The 15,617-nt window shown below is 42.0% G+C and overlaps 1 protein-coding gene across 1 annotated transcript in view; it reads right to left on the bottom strand.

The window, feature by feature from the left end:
- The window catches only part of cep295 (centrosomal protein 295), a 45,712-nt gene that overhangs the window by 18,036 nt on the left and 12,059 nt on the right, over positions 1-15,617 (bottom strand). Inside the window, exons 7-15 of the mRNA XM_033976555.2 lie at positions 14,989-15,172; positions 11,363-11,527; positions 10,665-10,886; positions 10,474-10,544; positions 9,061-9,192; positions 8,619-8,689; positions 5,215-6,487; positions 4,676-4,778; positions 429-599 (exon numbers count right to left, since the gene is read on the bottom strand). Coding sequence (XP_033832446.1) covers positions 429-599; positions 4,676-4,778; positions 5,215-6,487; positions 8,619-8,689; positions 9,061-9,192; positions 10,474-10,544; positions 10,665-10,886; positions 11,363-11,527; positions 14,989-15,172 — 2,392 coding nt within the window. The remainder of the gene's footprint in view (positions 1-428; positions 600-4,675; positions 4,779-5,214; positions 6,488-8,618; positions 8,690-9,060; positions 9,193-10,473; positions 10,545-10,664; positions 10,887-11,362; positions 11,528-14,988; positions 15,173-15,617) is intronic.

Below are 15,617 nucleotides of genomic sequence, written 5' to 3'. Positions count from 1 at the left end.
CGGGAAGAGGCCCCAGGGAAGACCCAGCACACGCTGGAGGGACTATGTCTCTCGGCTGGCCTGGGAACGCCTTGGGATCCCACCGGAGGAGCTGGAGGACGTGTCTGGGGTGAGGGAAGTTTGGGAGTCCCTGCCTAGACTGCTGCCCCCGCGACCCGGCTCCGGATAAGCGGAAGAAAATGGATGGATGGATGGATTATAAATGGTCAATTTTTTTTTTAAAATAGTGAATAATGCGCATGCACTGTTGTTGTGAGGTTCTCAACAGTTCAGTAGTATCCTCCAGATCTGATGTCAGCCTTTTAGATGCCTATCAGAAGTATGTTATAATGTGTATATGAAGCATTAGCAATGCTCAACAATTATGCAATTTTTTTCCCATTTGTCATGAACGAGACTTATAATACATTTACCTTTCTGTGTCCTACCTGTCAGTAAGCTCAAATTGGATGGTGTGTTGACTTCCTGTATCATGCTGAGCTGGTGCAGTGGTATGTCCACATGGCCCAGCCTGCCTCTGGACACAGGGGGCTTTGGAGCTGCTGCTGCTGGGGGCACAGACACCGCAGAGGGACAGCCAGGAGATCCAGCTCTGGAGCCTGAGAAGAGACAAAGAAAAACAGCAGATTTAAAGCAGTATTCTACAAAACTGACTCTTCAGAGCTTTTAACCCTGTTATAGTTGTGTCCCCTCACATTTTACTCACCTGAAGATGTATTTGGAGTGATTTGTGCATGTTTGAGCAATCGTAAATCGCTTATTTTCAAGACAAATCAACCCAATCAATGTTCCCTCTAATTTTTCACAAGTCTGAGCAAACACACAAACTCCCTGAGCGGTCCCATGGACCACTGTGAGCAACATCAGACGTGCACACGTTGGTCATGTTGGTATCGCATCCATCCAAGTTAAATGGTTTATTAAAAGAATCAAATTACCGCATTTACATTTCTGTTATAAGACTTTCAATTAAGTGCTTTAGCCCACTTATACAATGAAAATGACAAAAATCTTGCTCATGACCTGTGTAGTATGTTAATGCTATTGGAATTATAAATACTTTATTTTAACTATGGCAAAACATGAGCTTCCAACCAAACCAAGCCAACTGTAAACTCCAATGCTGAAAACACACTTAACATTTTTATGATAAAGCTCTGACTTGTATTATGAGTATAAGCCATTGTGTGAAGCTTTTGCTGTGCACCGAGTGAGATTGTCCTACTGTGGTCTGGGAGACAGTCCTTGCTCAGTATATGACACGATCATTTGATTTTCACAACTCATAAACTAGTGACAGTATTCAATGACCAATACACACTGAGAGGAATCTGTATCTGCACACCAAGCTGCTCTATTACTGTACATTTACATACCATATCAAAAGACAATATATAATGTGTATTTTTATATAAAATATATTCAAAAAAAGTGGTATGGGTCAAAATAAATATATATTTACAAACCACACACTGCAAACAGTGAACAAACACAGACACTTCAAAATGTAAACAAACACACACTGCAAACAAAAAATACACATGTACATGTAACAGTGTGACAGTCATTCTGTGACAGTGGCTCAGTGGTTAGAGGTTGGAGGATCGAGTCCCGCTCGGACCAATTTCTGTCATTGTGTCCTTAGTTCTGTCATTGTGTCCTTAGGCAAGACACTTCGCCCAAGTGGTATGTGCGTGATGATTGGTGGTGCTCGGGGGGCGCAGATTGGCATTAGCTAATGCTAATGATTACACACAATACACATTTGACCCACAATTAAGTCAATAGCAGAATAAACCACGCTTACCGATCAGGAACAGCATCCAGTCCATCAAAACATAAGGTCCTCTGCTCATGACTCCACCATGAGATCTTCGCTCCGGGTCCGAGATGTTATTTTAACTTGTACAAACATCCACAGTGTCCTCGGTCGCGTACTTCCTTTGTTTTGTCCATTTCGTCATGTTTAAAATGCAAAACTGCTGCAAAACAGTGCGTGAAATTACGCAATTACACGTCTGTAATTTTACGCGCGGATCTTTGCCCAAGGGCGGGCCGTCGGAATGTTACGGGGTTAAACAGCACTTAGAATCATTAGCCAGTTTTCAGTCCACAGCTGTGTCCCAATTCGCCAAACTGGCCTTAGGATCACCATTCGAAGTGTGCATCGAAGGGCAGTTACGTAATTTCCGGCGCGACAAGGGCTGTCCCATTTCAACGCACCCTACTGAATGCGCCTGACAAACCTGCACTTCCCTTTCCACCGTTTCCATGGAGATCGGACGTAACCGAAGCGTGCATCCGTGCACACGTCACGCACTTCTATATCCCATCATGCACCGCAACTACGCAAAAAAGAGAAGAAAATGGAGTCCGCTGCGCAATACACATTCAAATGTTCGTACTGGTTTACCTCATCTACAACAGTGTGACATGAAACTGTTAAATCTGAATAAAGATCTGTACAGTGTGTTTGATGATTAAAAAGGAGTTACATGGAATAAAGGAATGTGCAGTTATTGCTAGACAATAAGAAGACATTATTATCATGAGAAATTATTATTGCAATAAGAATAATGTAAGAATGTTCGTTTCTATTGTAAGTGTCAAAGACCAAGAGACTGAAACAAAGTCAGAAGGTTTAATGACTTCCACACGGGTAATGTGAACAATGAAGCAACAGACTCTCCAGAAAGGACAGAAGAGAGTCCTGAGACGTGCACAAAACCTTCATGTGTTCCGGTACATTCCATACGTCTGCGCCCCTCGTGGGCACGTGTCATTTACCTTAGTGTTAGTAAGTCAAGATACTAGTTTGATGTAGCGCTGCACTGCTAGAAAATACCCCACAATAATAATATGAAAAGAACTGGCACAGCATAGAAGGGAAACAGCGCCCTCTACTGTTATTAAAGTGGTGTAGCAACTGGCCAAAATACCGAATGTTAAACTGCAATATCCCACTATATGTACAACTAATCAGTGTTCTCTGGTTTATAGACTATGAATGTAAAAAGTATATTGTTACCTCTGTCTCTGTTATTACATTTTCACAAGGTATATTTTGTTAAAGTTATGAAGTAGGTACAATTGAGAAAAAAAATCACCTTGAAACTTACATTTGCCTATTGATATTCAATCTAAACAAAAAGAAACGGCTGTGACGACGACATCTTGACTTTTCTTCTATTAAATAATAAATCATTAAAAATAATGTACGTAATGTACGTATCGTATGTTCAAAGACAGCGGTGGAAGTGCGGTCCGTGGTGTAGGCCTGACCCACTTCAGCAAGATGGCGGCTACACTGAGTAGGGGGAGATTCTCGTCTGGAACCTTCAAACTACACTTTGAAGAGTACTTCGAATTGACCCTTCAAAAGGTGCATTTGGCGAATTGGGACGCGGCCCACGTCAGCCACATCGGCTAAAACACTGGTAGCGGCGCATGAGGATGCCTGTCAATGACGTTAATAAGCTGCGCAAATATGTATGTGAATCGCATAATTGCCCGGAGCAACTAGTCGCCGGTCACACTCACTGACTCACATAGACTAAAATAGCGCAGAATGAATTGTTGTGTGTTTATTTTATTTTCAACTCCGGTTCGATTTTTTTGTGCGCAGCACAGATTTTCTGTGCGCGGAGACCGTGTCAGCAGTGCGCAATTGCGCACGCGCAGCTTAGAGGGAACAGTGAACGCAAAAAAACTTCCACTTTCACCACCATGAGTACATGCCCAACGGACTGTACTGCAGTCATCCATCGAAGGAGCCGAAAGCATGCAACAAGGCAACATCCACCTCCATTGACGTTTTGTAATGTGTAATATGGAAGTCAGCAGACTTGGTTATTTTATTTGTTTCAGATGAATATTGCAATTTAAAATGTCCAAATTATAACATAATGATGCTTAGGTGTCATAGATTATAACTACATAGCAAACGCAAGCACAATAGGTCTTTAAACCACAAGATAGCGAGGTATAACAGTATTTTGAGAGCTGTAGAGGGAGACGAACCCTTTACAGGCATGTTCAGATGGACTCAAGTCTGTCAGATCCAGAGCTCTAGGTTTATGTTACTTGTACAGTCACTCCCACCCTTCCCTAGTCAGCTGCAGAGGTGGACAGTTTGGGTTTAATCACACATCATTTACACTTTGTTTTTAAGAGGTAAATAAATTCATCAGCTTTACACAAACTCACCTGCTTCTCCTCTGGACAAAAAGCAAAGTGTGCTTTCCCAATGCTTTTGTTTGACTTATTTACGGTGTGTTTTAAATCAAGGCCACGAGGTAAAAATATCTGTGTTTATTGACGCGTGTGAAGAACTAGTTTTATTTCTCCGTTAGCTTTGGCTGAAAGCCGTTGTGCTGAAATGTCCTTATCCCCTGCTCCCCTCACTCCCGGTCCATGGTGCAAAAAAGGTTGGGGACCCCAATATAGGGTGATACCCATACTGGAACTGATATATCGCCTATCCCTAGTATATACAGCACAGAGGAGAAGAGCCAGGGATAACACCCAGAGATCACTCGGGTGTGCTGTTTGTTAAGGGTTTCAAATATGCAGGATATGTCAAGTGTTTGTGACTGAAACAAAGCATAACTCTGCTTTGGATCACCTAAGCATGTTGTTCTTTAAAAAGCTAAAAATCATGGTGGAGTGCTCTCACCAGAAGAGGAGGGCTGAGGGCTTTGGTGGTGCGACGTTCCTAAACTGGAGCGTTCCAGAGCTTTGAGGAGAGACTGGAGCAGAGTGGAGCGTGCCTGAGGATCCTGTGCATAAAGACATTAATAAGGCCAAGAGATAAGCAAAAAGAACCACTGCAGCTAGAACAGAAACATTAACTAAGAGGTTGAATTCACAGTTTAGAATTGATGGTAGGCAAGGGTCTATATAATGTTACAGACCAACATGAAAATGCTGAACCACAAACTTGCTTTAAATCCTTTCAATTGCCTTTGGAGATGAACAATGGAACCACTTTCTGAAGCAATTGTGAAGGAATGAGTTCTCTTTTGTTTATTTATACTGACAGAAGATATTGAACTTTGTGCCAGTAATTACAGAGATATTAACCATAAATCAGGTCAACAAATCTGACAGTTAAACAGGAAATTCCACCATAGAATTCTGACCTGTCCTCCAGCTCAGTTTAAACTATCGGGATCCTAGAATGTTGTGATGCCACATAAACCCAACCTACATTACCTGCTCCTGCTGTTTAGGCTGTCGCTCCAGTGTTGGTGCTTCCACTTCTTCCTGTGGCTGTGGTTTAGTGTCTTGAAACTCAATTCTCTCCCTGCTCACTCCGCTCTCCCACAAGACAGGTGTACCAGGAAGCAGACTAGAGGGTATCCCTGTGGAGGTATCTGGACTATGACTCGCTGAACCCGACCCCATAGAGACAACTCCACTGGGACACGCTGTGGCTGTGGAATCCAGTGGACCAATGCTAGTCGAGATGACTGGACTGGAACTTGTTACCATGGAGACAATCGGACTAGCACCTGTTGTCATGGAGACAACCTGGTTAGGACCTGTTGCCCTGGAGACAACTGGACTAGGATGTGTTACCACAGAGACAACTGGACTAGGAATGGATTTCATGGTGACAACTGATCTAGCATGTGTTGCCAAAGAGACAACTGCACTTGAACCTGTTGCCATGGAGACAACCGGGCTAGGACCAGTTTTCATGGTGACAACTGATCTAGGACCGGTTGCCATGATGACACCTGAACTATGACCCATGGGTGTGGAGACAACCAGAGAAGAACCCGTTGCCAAGGAGATACCCGGAGTAGAACCCATTGCCATGGAGACAACCGGACTTGGACCCGATGCCGCTGAGTCTGCATCGGAGATTTCCATTTGCTGTTGGCTCTGTGTAAAGCCCAGTTTGTTCTGAATAAACTTTAAAAATGCAGCATGCTTCTGGTGGGTCAGACCATCAAGCACAGTCTTTGGTCGCAAGGCACTTTCCATAGCAACCGGGGCTTTTTCTTCAGGTCTGGGACATGTTGGAAGGAGTGGACGGCCAACAGTCAGAGGAGCAGCAGGGTGAAGAGCAGGAGGGACGGGTGTAAAAGGAACAGCCACAGGGGGAAGAGCCAATGGAAGGATGGCAGAAGGGGGAACTGCAGTAGAGGCAACAGAAGTAGGGTGGAGACCAGAAAGAGGAACAACAGTGGGGGAGACAGCACCAGGAGCACCAGCCGTATGTGAGAAAGCAGGGAGAGGGATGGGAGTAAAAGGAACAGCCACAGGGGGAACAGCCAAAGGAGGGATAGCAGATAGGGAAGTAGGAGCAACCACAGAAGCATGCAGAACAGCAGGACCAAAAGAAGCAGGTGGAGGGACAGTGGCAGGGGAAGGGACAGCGGCAGGGGGAGAGACAGCAGCCATGTTGTATCGGATTTTTAAAGCTCTTTGGTATTCCTCCAAACGCTGACGAGCCATTTTCACAGATCTGTGATGGACTCTGAAATGGTTATAGAAAAATGAAAAAGTTGTTTTAGTGTTCAGTAGCAAAGAAAAGTTTTAGTGTTTAGTTTCGCTAAACTGTAGTGTAGTGTAGTGTTTTAATATCATTGTTTATTGTTTGTAGTCCCTTTTGGACTTTTTTCTGCAAACTAGGTATACACACGTGGACAAAATTGATGGTCCCCTTCGGTTAATGAAAGAAAAACTCACAATGATCACAGAAATAACTTAAATCTAACAAAATAATAAATAAAAATTCTATGAAATTTAACCAATATAAGTCAGACATTGCTTTTCAACCATGCTTCAACAGAATTACTTAAAAAATATAACCTCATGAAACAGGCCTGGACAAAAATGATGGTACCCCTAGAAAAGGCTAAAAATAATGTGACCAAAGGGACATGTTAATCCAAGGTGTGTGCACTAATTAGCATCAAAGATGTCTACAATCTTGTAGACAAGCATGTTAAAGGTAAAGGCTATAAGACCATCCCCAAGCAGCTTGATGTTCCTGTGACAACAGTTGCACATATTAAGATCCATGGAACTGTAACCAACCTCCTGGACGTGGCCACCGGAGGAAAATTGATGACAAATCAAAATAATAATAATACAAATGGTGACAAAAGAGCTCAAAAAAGCTTCTAAAAAGACTAAAGGTGAACTTCAAGCTCAAGGAAATCAGTGTCAGATCGCACCATCCATTGTAGTTTGAGCCAAAGTGGACTTAATGGGAGACCATCAAGGAGGACACCATTGTTGAAAACAAATCAAATAAGCCAGATTGGAATTTGCCAAACTACATGTTGACAAGCCACAAAGCTTCTGGGAGAATGTCCTATGGACAGATAAGAAAAAAATGGAACTTTTTGCCAAGGCACATCAGCTCTATGTTCACAGATAGAAAAATGAAGCATAGCAAGAAAAGAACACTGTCGATACTCTGAAACATGGAGGAGGCTCTGTTATGTTCTGAGGCTGTTTTGCTGCATCTGGCACAGGGTGTCTTGATAGTTTTGAGACTTAATTTTACCCTGCACAGATTCAAGGGATTCTAGAGAGAAATGTGCTGGCCAGTGTCAGAAAGCTTGGTCTCAGTCGCAAGTCATGGGTCTTGCAACAGGACAATGACCCAAAACACACAGCTAAAATCACCCAAGAATGGCTAAGAGGAAAACATTGGACTATTCTAAAGTGGCCTTCAATGAGCCCTGACCTATTTGAGGCACCCTTCAAACCTGAGACAACTGGAGCAGTTTGCTCATGAGGAGTGGGCCAAAATACCTGCGGAGGGTTGCAGGTCTCATTGACAGTTACAGGACTCGTTTGATTGCAGTGATTGCCTCAAAAGGTTGTGCAACAAAATATTAAGTTAAGGGTACCATCATTTTTGTCCAGGCCTGTTTCATGAGTTTATTTTATTTTTTTTAATAATTCTGTTGAAGCATGGTTGAAAAGCAATGTCTGACTTTCATTGGTTAAATTTGATAGAATTTTAATTTATTATTACTTTTGTCAGATTCGAGTTATTTCTGTGACCACTGTGAGTTTTTCCTTCATTAACCAACGGGTACCGACAATTTTGTCGACGTGTGTATTTGCATTTTTCTGGTCGGTCAAAAACTGAATGTGTGCCGTCTCTAGTGGTATTTCAAGTTCAAGTACTATGTGACATCACACAAGACTGTAATCAGAAGCACCTGGCTTTAATCAGGGCAAACACCTGGCTGCAGGGGTGAAGTTTGAATAGGTTTGAACAAGTTTGAACCTGTTAAACCAATCACACTGTTCTTACAGCTCCAAACCCCTCCCCTCCTCCCTCTACCCATTAGTCCTCCATGTACTGCCCAGTTTATCGGCTCTATTGGAAAAGCAGTTGTGGAAGAAGTTTAGGTGTTTAGTCCCACTTTAAATAATAAAGTAAACAAGCCATCAATTTTTAAATCCATATTTTAAACATTAAACACAATATTTTGACTGTATAACACAACATTTTTTAAAAGAATACCAGCTAAAAAATATAAAATGACATTTATTGACATGCAAGTCTCTCAAAGTCTCTCAAACTACAATGCCTGTCATTTTACACATGTTTCCCCTTGACAAAGCCCTGTGCAGTAACTCACTCATTTTGCAGGAGCAGACGCAGTCTGTGTTCCTCCATCATCCTGCTGTGGTTCACATTCTCAGGCCCCAACTGTGGAAAGTCAACATTTTAGCACATAGCAATTTTTACACATATTATGTGTAAAAGCTGCTAACCCTGTAATTTAGACCTCTGCAAACATGTTCTGAAATGTCCCTGTGTGTCAGATGCCCTCCCTGTGTGTTCATGAGGTCTTATTCTGTGTAAAAAGCTGCTAACACTAGTTTAGAATGCTACAACTGAAATGCATGGGATTCTTGGATTAGTTTAGCAATTCAGATTCCAGTCCGAATATGTCAATACCAGGAGTACAGTGTGATAACAAACTAATAACAAAAGCAAAAGTTATCATGAAAAGGTATTTTAGATATATTTCCAAAACTATTCTGTCCCCATAAACCCCAGAATAGGACCGTTCTCACCTTGTTGTCCGTGGCCTCAGAGGACAGCGTCTTCTGGGCCTCACTCAGCCTCTGCTCCAGCCTAAGCCTCTGTCTCTGCAGCTGCTCCAAGATCTGCACCTGTTCCTGCCTCTCCCTCTCCAGCTCCTCCGCCTGGAATCACACACCACATCTCAACTGCAGGCTAAGGTAATCAATAAATTTGTGAAATGCATGACTTTAGATCCCAACTGATGAAATTATTGGCTAAATTCCATTTATTTGAGTTGATTAATATTTTTGTTGAAGATCAAATATTGTGCAAAATTGATTCATGTGAGCTTTTAGCCATGTTATAATCCTGTTACCTCATCATAAACATACCCAGAGTTGTGTTTTGTTTCATAAATAAATGTTTGAGTAATCCTGTATTATTAGTCTGTCTACGACACCACAGCTCAAAATGCTCTGTTCCACCTTGTGATGTCATAAACTTGTAGTTTTCAAGTTAACAGCTCCTTTTACCTTTAGTTCATTAGAGATGGGACATTTCAGAGCTGAAATTATCCAAATATTCTAGAGAAGGTGTATGGAGTTTAAACACACAGTGGAGCTCTTCCTGTATTACCAAGTGTTTTCTGTTTGAGAGAAAAACTCAGCCTAAATATGCAGGTTTTATGTGTTAAACATGTGTGAATGAAACAAAACAACCCCGCGTATGTTTGTGAGGAGGAAACAACATTATAACAAAATAGCTTAATATAGGCATTTTAAATTCCTATAAAAAGAAGTGACAAGGTAGGGGGGACAGAGAGCTGGAGACAGGACGAAGAGTGGAGGGAGTGAGACGGTTTTAAGTAGAGCAGACTGGAAAAGTAAGAAGGAGCAGGATTGCAAATGTCTTTGAAAGTGTACAGGATAGGCCTGTCATGATAACACATTTTCAAGTGCGACATATTACGGAAAAAATTACAGACAATGATAATTCTGAACCTAATTTTTGCCACTGACAATAACCCTAAAGTAGAATTATCAACAAAAAATATTCTAAATGTACATATTATGGTTAAAAAACAAACTGCAATAAATAAATAAATAAATAAATCACAGCATGAAACCGCTCAAATCCCACCATAGAACAGAAAAATAACAAAAAAGTTCCCCACTAGTACAAGGAAAAAGTACCACACAAAATATGTATTAAATCATGTATTGAACGATAAGTCAATATAGTAATTATCATGACAGGTCTAAAACAGGAGAACTTTGAGTTGCAGTTGTTGAAGGACAGGGGAGATGTGGTGGGAGGAGGGGGTTCTGAAGGTGATCAGGGTATCGGAACTCTGAAGTTTATGGAGGGATTTGACAGACCGGATCAGAAAGTAGAGTTACATTAGTAAAGACAGGAAGTGCTAATGTCATGGACAGAAGGGCATGGACTGTAAAAAATATTACCTTTGTCCGCTGTTCCTCTAATTCCTGGATTAGTTTGGCAGAGGGGGCTAAATCTTCCACATCAGCTTTAGCTTTAGAGAAAGAACATGTTTACTAATCTGAGTCAGTCTCAAGATGAAATGTTGAATGTGAGAAACCTTTACAAGGCTTCTCACAACAGCTCTATAGTACAGCCTAGGTGATGTCCTTACACAGTTTGTCGTCAGTCAGTGGGCCGGTGTCCAGGCTGCTGTGTCTCTCAGAGGGAGAATGAGAGGGGGAGTGTGAGGGGCAGGAGTGCGGACTACCATCACTCTGGCACCAGCGCTGTCTCTGAGTCTCGATGCAGTTTACCAGTCTCTTTAGCCCGCTTCTCTCACAGGCTGGTTTGGCCACTGTGTCCATGTTGTCCACTGTTTTAGATGACTCCGAGTCTATAGAGCATACATGTGAGGAAAGCACACTATAAACTGACTTTTTGTATAAATCCTATTCTGAAAACTTCAAACTTCACAGACATAAGTGATAGAACAGCATTTTAATATCTATTCAATAAAATCACACAATAGTTAGTCATGAATATTGAACTGAAAGTCAGGAGAATTCATTATAATATTGTGTAAAAATAGCTTCTCCATGCTGCCGAATCTTTAGTGATACCAAGACCAAAAAAAGAAAAACAAAGTACATATCAGTGGGTGTGTTTGAGGGGTACGGGAAATGGTTATTTACAGGGCACTGGTGTCTTAATTACTGGAGAATAACGATTACTCAAACATGCATGAATCAATCTAAGTGCAACTTCGAGAGTGTACATGAGAACGACAACATAGTTAAAAACTAATTGAATAAAATATCTTCTGCAGAAAAAAATGAAAATGAAGTTGTTTTTGCTGACAGTTGTTTTCACCTTGAGCAGAGTCCATGTGACCGCCGTGTGTGTCGCCCCCCCTGTTCTCCTGTTCTTCCTCACACTGGTCGCTCGAGGTGACGTCCAGCTCGGGACAGTGGTCTTCTGTGGAGGGGGGCAACAGAGGCTCGGGAGCCAGGCCACACAGTAGGTCTCCTTTCAGCCCTGTCACAGCACACAGACCGGACACAAACCACAGGTAAAAAAAACTTCCTGGAGTGACAGATTTTCATTTTTTTTTTATTTTTTTTTTTTTTTGGTGGGATAGTACCTGTGGTAAATACAAAAATACATGAAGTGGTGGGTTATAAAACAAAATACCTATATCATCAACAGTGAGAATTGAATGGACCATAAAATTAACTACAGAAGGGCCAGAATATCACTTAACAATTGCAATTCTGTGTCTTGTTGTTTTAATGGTAGAAAATATACTTATCCAATTTTGATTATCTCCAAGACAACAACTGAGATATTATCAATATTTTGATACATCTTGTACCTCTAGTTACAAAAAGAATCAGGATGCAACGTCTATGATATTTTTAGTATAGACTTGAGCTTGCATTCACATTACCAACTCTGTTATTATGGTGTAATTCAGGGTATAGTTGCTCTATCAGTGAAAGGTTTGGACACGGCTTTTCATTTTCTTCAATGATTATTGACACTGTATGTACTGTTATCACTACATGTTGGATACACCATGTATGTGAACGCAGATCAACAACAAGCCAAACTCGGTTTTCACGAACCAGGAAATTGAGCATCTTGCTCCTCTAATACGGTCTTCAGGACGGCTTACAATTCATTACAATTGTGGTGTGAAAAGCTCGAGTGAAAAGCCATTGCTTTCGTAGATGTAGATGAGATTTTAAACACAAGATGAGCAGCTCTGGACATCAACAAGCAGGCTTATTTTAACACGCTTTTATCTGGCTGAATTCTGCTACTGTTATCCATAATGCACTGTGACCACTTCCTGAGGCCTTCAAAATAAAACACAAGTAACCCAAAACTAGAGTATATAGTAATTATTTTTAACAAAATGGCTGTCTTAAGCATGAAATAGTAACTAATGAATTATAATATACTAAATTATTATGAACTTTTTCTGAAACTAACTTTTAGTGTGGGCAGAACACTGTAGATTCTCACTGAAGGCATCAAAACTACACATGCGTAATGTACTGAACAAAAAAACTTAACACTTGTTTTAGATTTTTTTTTTTTAAAGAATTAAAGAATACTTGCAAATTATGGTGGAAAATAAGTATTTGGAATAAGTATTTGGTCAATAACAAAAGTTCATCTCAATACTTTGTTATATACCCTTTGTTGGCAAAGACAGAGGTCAAACATTTTCTATATGTCTCCACAAGGTTTTCACCCTCGATGCAGATGTCCTCTAGAGCAGTGATGTTTTGGGGCTGTCATTGGGCAACACAGACTTTCAACTTCCTCCAAAGATTTTTTAAGGGATTGAGATCTGGAGACTGACTAGGCCACTCCAGGACCTTGAACTGCTTCTTATAAAGCCACTCCTTTACCCAGGCAGTGTGTTTGATCTCCGTCATGCTGAAAGACCCAGCCACGTTTCATCGTCAATGCCCTTGCTGATGGAAGGAGGCTTTCACTCAAAATCTCGCAACACATGGCGCCATTCATTCTTTCCTTTACACAGATCAGTCGTCCTGGTCCCTTTGCAGAAAAAAACGCCCTAAAGCTTGATGTTTCCACACCTATGCTTCACAGTAGGTATGGTCTTCTTTGGATGCAACTCAGCATTCTTTCTCCTCCAAACATGACAAGTTGAGTTTTTATCAAAAAGTTCTAGTTTGGTTTCATCTGACTATATAACATTCTCCCAGTCCTCTTCTGGATCATCCAAATGCTCTCTAGCAAACTTCAGACGGGCCTGGACATGTACTGGCTTAAGCAGGGGGACACGTCTGGCAGTCCCTGGCGACGTAGTGTGTTACTGATGGTAGCCTTTGTAACTTTGGTCCTAACTCTCTACAGGTCATTCACTAGGTCACTAGGTGTGGTTCTGGGATTTTTGCTCACCGTTCTTGTGATCATTTTGACCCCACGGGGTGAGATCTCGCATGGAACCCCAGATCGAGGGAGATTACCAGTGGTCTTATATGTCTCCCATTTTCTAATAATTGCTCCCACAGTTCATGTCTTCACACCAAGCTGCTTACCTTTTGCAGATTCGATCTTCCCAGCCTGGTGCAGGTCTACAATTTTGTTTCTGATATCCTTTGACAGCTCTTTGGTCTTGGCAGTTGTGGAGTGTGGAGTCCGACTGTTTGAGGACAGGTGTCTTTTATACTGATAATGAGTTCAAACAGGTGCCATTAATACAGGTAAGGAGTGGAGGACAGAGGAGCCTCTTAAAGAAGAAGTTACAGGTCTGTGAGAGCCAGAAATGTATATAGTGCGTGTGTGTGTGCATGCGCGTGTGTATGTATGTATGTGCGTATGTATGCGTGTATGTATGTATGCGTGTGTGTATGTGTGTATGTCTATATGCATGTATATACATACATATACACACACGCACTGCAGACCCTTGGCCTGATTTGAGATATATATATATATAAGGGGGTCATTTCACTTTTTTTTCTACATAATTGCATTTATAAGACCCAGCCACGACCCATCTTCAATGCTCTAACTGAGGGAAGGAGGTTCCCCAAAATCTCACAATACATGGCCCTGGTTATCCTCATTAATACAGTGCAGTCGTCCTGTCCCATGTGCAGAAAAACACCCCCAAAGCATGATGCTACCACCCCCATGCGTCACAGTAGGGATGGTGTTCTTTGGATGGTACTCATCATTCTTCTTCTTCTTCCAAACACGGCGAGTGGAATTAAGACCAAAAAGTTCTATCTTGGTCTCATCTGACCACATAACTTTCTCCCATGACTGCTCTGGATCATCCAAATGGTCATTGGCAAACTTAGAACGGGCCTGGACATGTGCTGGTTTAAGCAGGGGAACCTTTCGTGCCATGCATGATTTTAAAGCATGACTTCTTAGTGTATTACTAACAGTAACCTTGGAAACGGTGGTCCCAGCTCTTTTCAGGTTATTGACCAGCTCCTCCCATGTAGTTCTGGGTTGATTTCTCACCTTTCTTAGGATCTTAGGATCATTGAGACCCCATGAGGTGAGATCTTGCATGGAGCCCCAGTCCAAGGGAGATTGACAATCATGTTTAGCTTCTTCCATTTTCTAATAATTGCTCCAACAGTGAATCTTTTTTCACCAAGCTGCTTGGCAATTGCCCCGTAGCCCTTTCCAGCCTTGTGGAGGTCTACAATTTTGTCTCTTGTGCATTCTGACAGTTCTTTGGTCTTGGCCATGTTAGTAGTTGGAGTCTTACTGACTGTATGGGGTGGACATGGGATGTCTCTCACAGTGGACATGCACCTAAGATGAAAATTTCAGACCCCTCCATGATTTCTAAGTGAGAGAACTTGCCAAATCACAGGGTGTTCAAATACTTATTTGCCTCACTGTATATGTGCGTGTGTATGTATGTGTTATATATATATACACACATACACACATACATCAAGTCAATTTTGCAAAATATAACCAAATCCTCATACTTCTCTCTCCACTGTACATGTCCTCGAAGGCAAACTCCATATCTCTCTGCAACTCCAGCTCAGCCTCCTGCCTCCTGTAGAGTGGCTCAAAGATCTGCCTGGGCATGTTCCCCACCCTCTGCCTCCTCCGCAGAAGGTCAGTCTGCTGCAGGTGCTCCAGTTCATCCAGAAGGCGCCCACGTTCCTGAAACAAACGCACCACAGTATTGTATACAGTGGTCCCTTGCTATATCGCGGTTCACTTTTCGCAGTTTCGATGTTTTGCAGATTTTTTTTTTTGTACAATTTTGCATGCTTTTTTTTTTTTTTTTTTTTTACAGTGTTTGAAGGCACATTTTGTTCTGTGTCCTGATTGGCTAATGGACATGCCGTGTCTCCTGTACAGTACAGAATACATTTAGCCAAATTTACATAAATGTTGGATGCTAGCAGTGTGACTCTGGGGCGTCGAGAACACCTGGACAGGCATCCAACGCCTCCAGAGGACGTCTCCGATGCGCGCCATTGACGCTCTGGACACGCGTCATCTTGACGCGTATCCGTTGCGGTCTGCGAGTGCCTCAAGGTACGTTCACACCGGTGCGTCAGGTGCGTCGCGTTCACATGTAAAGTCAATGGTGGACGCACGT

Source organism: Periophthalmus magnuspinnatus, chromosome 13 (assembly GCF_009829125.3).
Source record: "Periophthalmus magnuspinnatus isolate fPerMag1 chromosome 13, fPerMag1.2.pri, whole genome shotgun sequence".
In the NCBI taxonomy this organism is placed as follows: domain Eukaryota; kingdom Metazoa; phylum Chordata; class Actinopteri; order Gobiiformes; family Gobiidae; genus Periophthalmus; species Periophthalmus magnuspinnatus.
The sequence above is the reverse complement of the archived record's forward strand: the minus strand, read 5'-3'. Positions and strand labels throughout refer to the sequence as shown.